Here is an 11030-nt window from a genome sequence, read left to right as displayed (position 1 = left end):
CCATTGTTACAACAGTGGAAGTGAGTTCACCGGAGGTGAGCGCCAATGTTGGTCACTTGTTCTCTAAAGCTACGAATCAAAAACAAGGCAACACAAATGTTAATGGTTAAAGACCTTCATCACATTATCTCACTTTTGATATAATGATCTTCGGATGAAGGTTATTGCAATGTACAAAGATAAAAACATGATTGTATGAAACATAGAGAAAACATGAATAATCATTCTAAATCATTAGATTATTCACAATATCATCATATCATATATTTATAAACAAACATCAATGATATTGAATTACATTTGTACCTTCGGCTTGACAGAAGGTAAAGGTCCAAGAGTGATGTGCAAGTGATTACAAGTCAGCGTGAACAGTACAGGGGCACTGTTCATCTATTTATAGGCACGAGACACAGCCCGGACAAAATTAGATTCATGCCCTTGATAAATAATCATGACTATGACACAAACTATCAGGGACTATGCAGTCTTTTCCTCTTTAAGTCGGTACCATCCTTCGTATCAAGCATGTCATCATGTCGAAACTCCTTCAGTTGTAGCTTCGGCATACATCTTCATGTCACACCTACTTACTTGTTATCTTGCCGAAGGTGTTTTTACTTAGAGGACCTTTGGCGGAGAAGAAAACCCCCAACACCTGTTGTAATGTAAATGAGCTGTTGTAATATAAAAGTTCAAAGGTAAAAATAGTTTTATGTAAATTACGAAATGGGGACCTCTATAAATACCTCTAACCTATACTGTTTATGGGCAATAGATTTTATCTAATACATCTTATTTCTCTATTTGGTGTTTGGATTCATTCGCTACATGAGCTTATCTGGATGTATTTATATCCGTCTTAGTTCATCTGCCTTTCTTTATTTTTTACTTTAATCTATTGAACGCACGCGGACACGGATTGAGTGGATACGACGAGTCACGAGTGTATTCAAATAAATTCAACTTTTTTGAAAGTTCACAGGAGCATTATATTTCTTATATATTAAAGCCGGACAGAAACGTGAACGACGAGGGCATCCACGTCGTCAAAAAAAAATTGGGTCGTCCGATCGCCAGTCAAAAGATGATGTCTCCTCTCACTCCCTCGCTCGCTCCGCCTCTCCACGCTACTGGATACTTCCGATGCCTGTTCCGCTGTTTCTCTTCTCCCGTGTCTTCTCCCGTTTACCTGCCGTGTGCGACTACTAGGAGGTCGCCGCCGCCGTACGCTCAGCTTCTCTGCGCCGGCGACAAGCACCCACCACACCAGGTACGGCCGCCCCCTCTTCCCTTCCTGATGTGCAAAACTAAGCATCCGAACCCTAATTAAGCTATTCTCCCTCCGCCTCCCGTCCAATCTGGAAGCTACGCGGCTCCTCTGGTCCCCATGAGCGCAGGCCACAAACTCACCTTCTCCCACGAACGGTGAAGCCGCGACGGCGCGACGACTCCACAGCCCCAGTCCTCCTCCACTCACCCCGCCGCATTCCCATCAGCGGCCGGCCACCGCCTTTCTCCTGCGCGTGTGGCTGCGGTCTGCCTCAGTAGCTAGAGCAGCATAGTCGCACATCCAACCCCTGCAACCCCGTCCGTGGGCTTCCCCATGTGCTGTGTGGCACTACGGTAGCCGACCCTCAGCAGATCTTGCGCAGCTGTCCTCACCAGTCGCCAACGGCCTCCTCGCCCAGTCGACCTTCTCGGATAGCACCCCTCGACAGCACCCAAGCAACCGACCGAAATGAGCAGTGACTCAGTTAGGTGAGCCTAACAGCTTAAGCGCCCAAACGCAAGTAAGAGCAAGCAATGTATTCAATATTGATTAATTTTTTCAATATTTCAAATGTTTATCGATATTATTGAGCTGTAAATTTATGAATTCATAAACGAGATTTTCTGTCTGCTAAATGGTTGCTTGCCAAAGATTTGTGATCAGAAGCAAACAAACTTAATCTTCAATAGCAATTCTGTTCCACACATGGCCCTGATCCATGTCTCGGTTTTACTTTCAACCGGAGGATTTGGAATTCTGGAACTAAGGAATCAGCTACAGAGAAATAGAAGAACATATAGAATAGAGTAGTTTAGGGCAGATTTAGAGTTTGTTATTTTAGCCCAATGATGGATGTTCTCTCTTCTAAATTTCTATATATTAGGGTGGGAGCCAATCTGGAATGCTAGACCATCCGTATCATTTTTACGTCGTTCGATCATCCGTTAACTATCTGATTGTATCAGTCACATATGAGTTTAACTGTATGATTGCCTTTTAATATTGCAGGATTGTGTTTATTGGATTTGAGTGTCTGATTGTGTCAGTCAAATTTGAGTTCATCACATCCAGCCCCCGCAACCCCGTCCGTGGGCTTCCCCATGCGCTGTGTGGCACTACGGTAGCCGACCCTCAGCAGATCTTGCGCGGCTGTCCTCACCAGTCGCCAACGGCCTCCTCGCCCAGTCGACCTTCTCAGACAGCACCCCTCGACAGCACCCAAGCAACCGACCGAAGTGAGCAGTGACTCAGTTAGGTAAGTTCAGAGATAATGTTTCATTTTTTCTACGAATTTTATGAATACATGCTCCTCTTATATGAACTGCAACTATCTCTACCCTAGAACAGACATCAACATGTACATGACTATTAAATTTCCTGTTACATTGTTCTACCTATATTGTAACAAATGTCCTTTCACTGTTGTCATTATGTCAACTTAGTTAATTATATGGGCACTAATATATTTTTTATTTATAAATACACCAACAATTTACGAGGAGCTGCGCCCATTCGTTTTCAAAATTCTAATTGTAATGTCCACTTCTTCAGTAGGTAAGTTCAGAAATAATGTTTCATTTTTTCTACGAATTTTATGAATACATGCTCCTCTTATATGAACTGCCACTATCTCTACCCTAGAACAGACATCAACATGTACATGACTATTAAATTTCCTATTACATTGTTCTACCTATATTGTAGCATATGTCCTTTCACTGTTGATTTGTTCGCTTCACACAAAAAATAGTGAACGTCGATTCCAGCCCAAACTTTCGTTTGGTCCACCCAGTCTTGCTGTAGACACTGTAGTTAAAATGCTCTACCAACTTTATTCAGGTCTCTTATTCCTAGACCTGCAATCTCCTTTGCCATGGTCGATTTCAATAATTTAAAACATGTTGATAATGAGTGCCATATATATTCTTAGCGACTCTTGATCAAGTTCATATATGAATGAATCACAGATTCACAGTGTACGGAAGGGAGCCACTTAATACTTAGTAAAACACCATCAGGTAACCACTTTGTAGTTCAAGTGAGCTGAATCGCCCAAATTCAAGATAGTGTATCTCTACATGCTAGTATGATTTCTTTAAATATGCATTGTGTGAGTATATGCTAGATCACAATCTTTTACTTTCACAATAGGTTCTTGCTGTCAGTGACCACAATTTGGTTTAGTTACAATGACTATAGCATGACCTTTACGATCATGCCCTCAAGCATCCAGTTTTTTTTACCATATGGATATGTGTGGATACAATAGCAGTTAGTTTTATTGTCTATCCCAATTAAGAATGGCCACAATGTAGCATTTGATTGACATACACCTCTAATATATCGTACATAAGCAAGAATATGTGAATACAGTAGCGGTTTGTTTCATTACCTGAATTTATTTATTAAGAATGGCCATAAAAAAGGGTGTTTCGTTACCTATATATGAACACATACTACACTATATACAAATTCAAACCAAGTGTAACTCTGGCATATTGTTTCTAAAAACACTAACCGTTAGTTCATGTGATGTTCATCCTCTTTGAGATTTCATCAGACTGTGTTTCTAACAATGGACAAAAAAGGAATAACTAATGAGTTCAAACAATACTATTATGTCCTTCACTAGGAAACTGGTCAGTACATAGTTTGCCTCTTTATATATAATATAAATTTAACAATGCAATTTATAGCTTCTTTCTCCGATATATACAAGCTAAAAAAATAAGTGTTCAACTGTGTAGGAACAGTGAGATCAATGATTCAATGCCTGCACCTAGATATGACATGTGGTGATTCTGTTGACTGTACTTTAAACTCAAGTTGTGAACAACTAAACTCAAACTATGAGTAATTCATTGTAACATATAACTGTTGTCTTTTTTACAATGTTCACTATTGTCTTGTGCATGTATCGGGTTTGTTATGCTCCTAGAACCTTCGTAGCGACAGCCGCCGAACCTCGTGGCGCAAAAACAATTTTTTTTTTGAAAAACAGGTATTATGCTGGTAAAGGCTTATGTGGCTGTAGACATGTTCAACTAATATCTTTTTTCCGCATATTTGTCAATGATCCAATTTGTTATTTTCAAACTTTATTTACCATGAAGATTACTAATTGTATATTGTTATAATTCAAGTTTGGTTATATCCCTTCATCATATAAAAAGTATCCTACAATCAAAAATTACGCGCGCTGGGCGCGCGCCAACCACTAGTATCATTTAAGAGAAAGCAAGTTCGATACTACAAGGACTCACAAGCCACACTTTTGAGGGCCATTTCTTCTTTACTAGATTGAATACTTGCACTGGCCAGTTTAATTTACCATAAAATTCCTCTATATATTTCACTTGTATGCATGCTGTCGCGATCATTCTCCTTTGTCTAGTGCTGTGATTTTACAAGGAAGCTAGACAGTAGTCGTATTACCGTTTGCATTCTCGGTTTGAGGCAACCGAATTCCCTTTCCAACTTAATTTCCAAAGCTGCATCCAAACCTCCTTTGCAAATAGGCACAAAAATGCACCGTCGTTAATCGCTATTAATCACACAAAACATACGTTGGAATTTGGATTGTATTGCTACTTTTTGTATCTTCAAGCTTGTCTGCTGTGATATCCTTGCCTGAACCAAGAGCCAAGGGATAATGGTTTTTTGAAAAGAAAAAAAAATTAAATGTGAAAGAGGGCAAAAGAAAATTTCGGCCACGTGAACCACATCTTCCTTCGCCACATCCGGAGCTCATGTTTATTAACTGCCACGAGCCCACAAACGTGGCGCGCCCTGCGCCGTACGATGCCACAGTAGCCTATATTTTACACTTTCCCAAACCAAAAACTATCCTGTCTGTCTTAATCCCGTTCCAATCGCTGTTACCTGATAATTACCGCAGCGATCGAAACGAACCAGCCTCAAACCCATTTCCTTCCCGTGCTTCCTTGTTCCTCCTCATCCCAAAATTCGCAAGCGCCGATTCCAATCAGGAAACCGGAAACCTTTCTTCCTCCGCAATTCAATCCGGCGGGCCCCGAAGCCGGCGCCAATGGCGGCCGCCGCCATCTCTCACCTCCGCCGGGGCGCGCAGCACCACGCAGTGCTATGCATCTCGCTGTCGCGCCGCCGCTTCTCCTCCTCCGCCGTGGCCGCGGCCTCCCCGCTCGCCGCGGCCGCGCGCCGCCTCCTCTCCACGACGGCAGACTCCGCCACCGCGTCCACGTCGGGGGAGCACTACAAGCCGCCGCCCTTCGACCCCTTCCGCGCCGCCACCCTATCGCCCTCTGCTCCGCCGCTAGAGTCGGCCCGGCTCGAGGATGAGCCCCCGAGCAGTCCGCCGCCGCAGGATGAGGCGGCCGCGTCCGTGGCGGCGCACGAGCAGGCGACGCTGGCCTGCCAGGAGCTGGAATTGGAGGGCCTCAAGGCGGGGGTGGAGGCGGTGAAGAGCAGGGAGGAGTCGCCGGAGGAGAAGGAGGCGTGGTGGCTGCTCAGCCGAGCGGTCGTCAACTACTGCGGTAGCGCCGTCGGGACGGTGGCCGCGAACGATCCGTCCACCAGCCAGATGCTCAATTATGACCAGGTGTTCATTAGGGACTTCGTGCCATCGGCCATCGCGTTCCTCCTCAAGGGTGAGAGCGATATTGTGAAGAACTTCCTGCTCCACACGTTGCAGCTCCAGGTGAGCCGTGAGCCGTGCAAACCTCGAACGACTTTTAAATGCCTCTTCTGACAGAAATGACACTTCACTTGTGGTGTATTGGCATACTGTGCTTTTTTACTTGAAATGTAGTTTTGGTGAAGGTATAATTCTCTTTGTGAAGTTGGCGATGTTTGATTGCTCTGGATTATTTACTTGAGTAATCAATTTAGAACCTGAGAATTTTAATCTCTGGTGAACAATCATTTACATTATAGCTATATGCTATCTCTAGGGTTAAGACACCCTACCAGGAATTTTAACGGTTGAAAACACTGGAGTATTGGACAGTTTGATTAAGAAAACAAAAAAGTTCTCTGACTTCATATTCTCACCTGCATCTAGTCCAGCAATACTGAAAACTGCTCAAGTGCCATTTCTGTCAGAAGAGGGATGCATTGATCATAGTGACCAATGACCATTCCAGCAGCTGCCAGGAGGATTCAAATGCTGAGCCAAAATCACATAAAAAAACAGGGGTACCTGCAATTTCATCGCAGCATTTTTTTATCAGAACTTTTTTGGCAGGGTTGTTGCACAATTGCTCACTTAAGATCCTTACAGTTTTGAGGGATTTGAATGTCTTTTGGCATGGAACTAGTTTGAGAGTGATCCATGATTCTTTTGGACTAAGCTAATTTGAACTATTTCATCTCTTTAGCTTTTTTTATTAGGTTATTAAGATTATCATGTAGCATTAGTGGTATGGCCAATATAGCTGATTGCCTTTGGATATTTGGTGTTAGTTATGAACTGAAGCTTGTAGTCATATGCAATCCCTAGGCAAACATTACAATGCTAAGTGTAAAAAAGGGCGCTTCCACATTCTTAAAAAATAGCCCACATACTATGAACCAGATAAGTGTAAGAGTCTGTTGGTTTGACCTACCATAAGTGGTACTCTTGGTTGTCTCTGGGCATAAGGTTAAGATAAACAAAGTTATAGAAAGATTATATCATCAGTTTAGAATTCAATGGTGGTCATCGTTGAGGTTTTGTTTCATGCAATAGCTATTCCCTCCATGATCAGATCATTAGAATATTGCCTTGCAAAACCAGGATCATATGTCAGCATTTAGTTTATGAATATTTATGTTTGTTGATTATATATATATATATATATATATATATATATAAACTGATGTTCTCAGGTAAAGTTGTTAGAGAAGGGAATCTACTCGATCTAGTTTTACCGCATGCTTTGTCACATGCATTGGTGACTTGGATTGTTTTAAAAGCAATTTGGTACTTGATTTTGACTCATGTTATTGAGGATACATGATATCGGGAAGCCTATCCTTTTTTTCATCGTTCCAAGTGGTATGCATGGAAGTACAGCTATACCGCAATTTATTTTTGAAACCCCTGTGGCCCTGTAAAATAATACTACACAGTACACACACAAGGGGTACATAGATAAATGCACTGCTTTACTGGCTCACCAGTCAGGCTAGCTTATCACCCCAATTCTGAACCTTTGATTCCCTCATACTAGTTAGCTGGAGCAGCAGACCAGCAACCAACACGGCAGTGGAGCAACATGCCCGACCTTGTGAAGCTATGTCCCCCATCAACTTATCGAGTACTTGAGCCTTTGCATTAGCTGCATCCTGCCTCAATTGTCTACTGGGAGAAATGATGCCAGAGTTTGTGTGGGTGAAGGGACAGTGTAATCAGATTGCCTAGCATTATTCTGTGATGTCTTGGCTACTATACTGGTATATCCTCTATGTGAGGACTATTGACTAATCTGATTGCGTGACTTTGTATTATTTCATGATGCTCTTTAATGTACAAGCGATACATACTTTGCCCCCATTTAATTTTTAATACATGTACAGCCTCTGTTTCCAAATAATTTACCTATTTTGTTTTCACAAATATACTTGGTACTTTTTTATTCCCAATGAATGCAACAACAAAGTCTTTTATGATCCCAATGAATACCTGTGGATTGGTCTATCTAGATATATTTTACCTTTTCATGTGTGCTTGAGATATTATTGAGTGGTACTTCGGTCAAATTTTTTTCCAAAATCTTTGTGCTTCGTTATGCACGTTTGGTAAAAAATTGTTAGTATTTTTTTAAAAAGGAGGAAGTAATTGGAATCTTCTGCTGAAATGTTTAACTTAACCAATACCAAAATCCTAGCTCCACTGATCTAGTGTTGGGGTGCTTTTCTGGTTGATTATTGCGTAGCATAGGACGCTGCATTTTAACATGTTTCTTTGCATCATGGCATCTCGCTGCTATCTCATGAATGTTTTCGCGCGCTCTAAATATCAAATTAGTAGGAAAAGTAACAGTTCTCTTTCTCTTGGTCCATTAGAGTTGGGAGAAGACTGTGGATTGCTATAGTCCTGGTCAAGGGTTGATGCCTGCTAGTTTCAAAGTTAGATCTGTACCTTTAGATGGCAATAGCGAAGCATTTGAGGAGGTTCTTGACCCAGATTTTGGAGAGTCAGCTATTGGACGTGTAGCACCTGTTGACTCTGGTGAGTATTTCTGTCGAATCATATTATAGTCATGAAGACCAGAGGGCCTGTTTTCATCTGTTTTAAATGATAAGCTCTCTTTTTCTAAGGTCTTTGGTGGATAATTCTGTTAAGGGCATATGGAAAAATTACTGGAGACTATGCTCTACAAGAAAGGGTTGATGTGCAGACAGGCATCAGGCTAATACTGAATTTGTGCTTGTCTGATGGATTTGACATGTTTCCTACATTGCTTGTAACTGATGGATCATGTATGATTGATCGGCGGATGGGAATCCATGGTCATCCTCTGGAGATCCAGGCAAGCTGATGAACCCTTCTCCTTACATTCTCAATCATGTTAGGTAACTTTTGGATGATGTTATGGTCGGCCTTGATCATAAGGTAAAACCCATGATCTATATGTAGTCAATGTGTTGTTGGCCGAATGGCATTTAACTTACGATATGTTTGGTTAGGTTTTGCATGATGATATTGTTCAGGCTTTGGAATTTCTTGCTATCTAGTCTCTATTCAATACTTCAATTTGACTTTTTTGGTTGGTGCTTGAATCGCCATATGTTTAGGTTGTCCATTTGACTTTGTAACTGTTATTTGCTATCTAGTACCTATAAGACCTTTAAATGTTTTTGAAATTGCATGAGGCTCCATATATTAGATAAAGTCAGTATATATGGAAAATAACTCTCATAAACATCTTATGGGATCTGTTTCACAGGCTCTGTTCTATTCTGCTTTACGCTGTGCCCGAGAAATGATTGGGGTAACCGATGGATCCAAGAACTTGATCCGTGCTATTAACAACAGGCTCAGTGCTCTGTCATTTCACATCAGGGAGTATTATTGGGTTGATATGAAGAAGATAAATGAGATTTATCGCTATAAGACTGAGGAGTATTCCCATGATGCTATTAACAAATTCAACATCTACCCAGAGCAAATTCCATCTTGGCTTGCAGACTGGATTCCTGTGAAAGGCGGTTACCTTATAGGCAATCTGCAGCCAGCTCACATGGATTTCAGGTTTTTCTCCCTAGGGAATCTGTGGGCGATTGTCTCATCTCTTGCTACTCAAAGGCAAGCAGAGGGTATTCTGAACCTTATTGAAGCCAAATGGGATGACATAGTAGCCAACATGCCTCTTAAAATATGTTACCCTGCACTAGAGTATGAGGAATGGCGTATCATCACTGGCAGTGATCCCAAAAACACGTGAGCAACTGAACATTTTATATTCTTTTGATTTTCTTCTGTATATTTATATTATCGAATGTTTTATGGGGATATAGATAGTCCAGTACTTAGGGAATAGGAATGTGAAAAATCCAGTACATCCTAACATTTAAGAACTTCAATAGCTCTATGAGACCCTAAAATGTGGTGAAATAGCACCTCATTTCTCTCTCTTAATACTCACCAAAAGCAAGGCCAGATGCATTAACCAGGTTGACTTGCATTGCCTTTATTTTCAGGCCCTGGTCGTATCATAATGGTGGATCTTGGCCTACATTGTTATGGCAGGTATACTTAAGTTACTCGTCACTTTTTGGGACATGACATTCTCTGTCCATGATGCTCCATAAAGTTCGCCCTATTAGATTGATGTTCAATATCTTGTCTTGGTTTTTTCAGTTCACCTTGGCTTGTATCAAGATGGGTAGGCGTGACTTGGCACGGAGGGCAGTTGAGGTGGCAGAAAAGAGGCTCTCAGATGACAAGTGGCCAGAGTATTATGACACCAGGACAGGAAGGTTCATTGGGAAGCAATCACGGCTATATCAAACTTGGAGCATTGCTGGATATCTTAGCTCTAAGATGTTATTGGACTGTCCGGAGATGGCATCCATACTAGTATGCGATGAAGACTTCGAGCTGCTGGAAGGTTGTGCTTGCAGCTTGAATAAGAATGCTCGCACCAAATGCTCACGTCGTGCGGCCAAGTCGCAGGTTCTTGTGTAGTTCCATGCCTGTTCTTGACCCAAAAGCTGCAACGCTCCTTCAACTTGTTGTAATTGTTCGTCACAGAAGCTGGCACTAGTTACTAGTTACTTAAGCAGAATGATCACAAACCACCTATGCCGATTTTTTTGGCGAGTTCGTGGTTGATCCATTTATACAGGAGTATATGTTGTTGTCTGTACATTTTATCTAATGGATTTTATGTATCCTGCTGGTCAACTCAAGTTGATTGGTAGTTTTTTTTATGTAAGCAGACAGCATGTAAATATCACCGCTCGTTACAAGTGTACTAAAAGAGTCATGCTCTTGTGACCCGACAATGCCTGTCGTTCTCATTTCAGGTTCAGTTCAGAGGACTGGACCTCGGTACGTCGCAGAATGAAGACATAGAGATACCCAACCCAGCTAGTTCTAGCAGCAAACAGTCATGACTCGTGAGCCAAACTGTTGATATTCAGGGTTTTCATCATGGCCAGATCTTGTGTGCTTTCCCGTGCAACCGTGAGCAGTCAAGATCTGAAATTGATTTTTGTACTGATGCACCATCTTCAACACCCTGCTGATTTGGTCCATTCATGCATCCTCTGGCGCCGGCAAGAACAGGTGAAA

General features: G+C 41.8%; 1 protein-coding gene across 10 annotated transcripts; it reads left to right on the top strand.

The window, feature by feature from the left end:
• The first annotated feature begins 1104 nt into the window (after nucleotides 1-1104).
• LOC103634581 (neutral/alkaline invertase 1, mitochondrial) lies at nucleotides 1105-10741 on the top strand. Of its 10 annotated transcripts, none has more exons than XM_008656848.3 (9): nucleotides 1105-1270; nucleotides 2279-2525; nucleotides 2822-2824; nucleotides 3238-5948; nucleotides 8297-8462; nucleotides 8552-8763; nucleotides 9181-9674; nucleotides 9935-9983; nucleotides 10095-10741. In XM_008656848.3, the coding sequence occupies exons 4-9, from the start codon at nucleotides 5319-5321 to the stop codon at nucleotides 10419-10421; spliced, it is 1878 nt and encodes a 625-aa protein (XP_008655070.1). In that variant the 5' UTR covers nucleotides 1105-1270; nucleotides 2279-2525; nucleotides 2822-2824; nucleotides 3238-5318; the 3' UTR covers nucleotides 10422-10741. The 10 variants fall into 10 exon arrangements, with proteins under 10 accessions (XP_008655070.1, XP_035819479.1, XP_035819481.1 ...); XM_035963586.1 differs by having other exon boundaries at nucleotides 2770-2824; XM_035963588.1 differs by lacking the exon at nucleotides 2822-2824 and adding an exon at nucleotides 1366-1758.
• Nucleotides 10742-11030: the final 289 nt, after the last annotated feature.

The sequence above is a fragment of the Zea mays genome, chromosome 1 (assembly GCF_902167145.1).
Source record: "Zea mays cultivar B73 chromosome 1, Zm-B73-REFERENCE-NAM-5.0, whole genome shotgun sequence".
NCBI lineage: Eukaryota > Viridiplantae > Streptophyta > Magnoliopsida > Poales > Poaceae > Zea > Zea mays.
The sequence above is the reverse complement of the archived record's forward strand: the minus strand, read 5'-3'. Positions and strand labels throughout refer to the sequence as shown.

Excerpts from the sequence above, each read along its gene's own strand:
- LOC103634581 (XM_008656848.3), top strand. The coding sequence starts at position 5,319 with ATGGCGGCCGCCGCCATCTCTCACCTCCGCCGGGGCGCGCAGCACCAC. Across the intron at positions 5,949-8,296 it reads TCCACACGTTGCAGCTCCAG|AGTTGGGAGAAGACTGTGGA; the intron begins GTGAGCCGTGAG and ends TTGGTCCATTAG. Across the intron at positions 9,675-9,934 it reads GGCAGTGATCCCAAAAACAC|GCCCTGGTCGTATCATAATG; the intron begins GTGAGCAACTGA and ends CTTTATTTTCAG.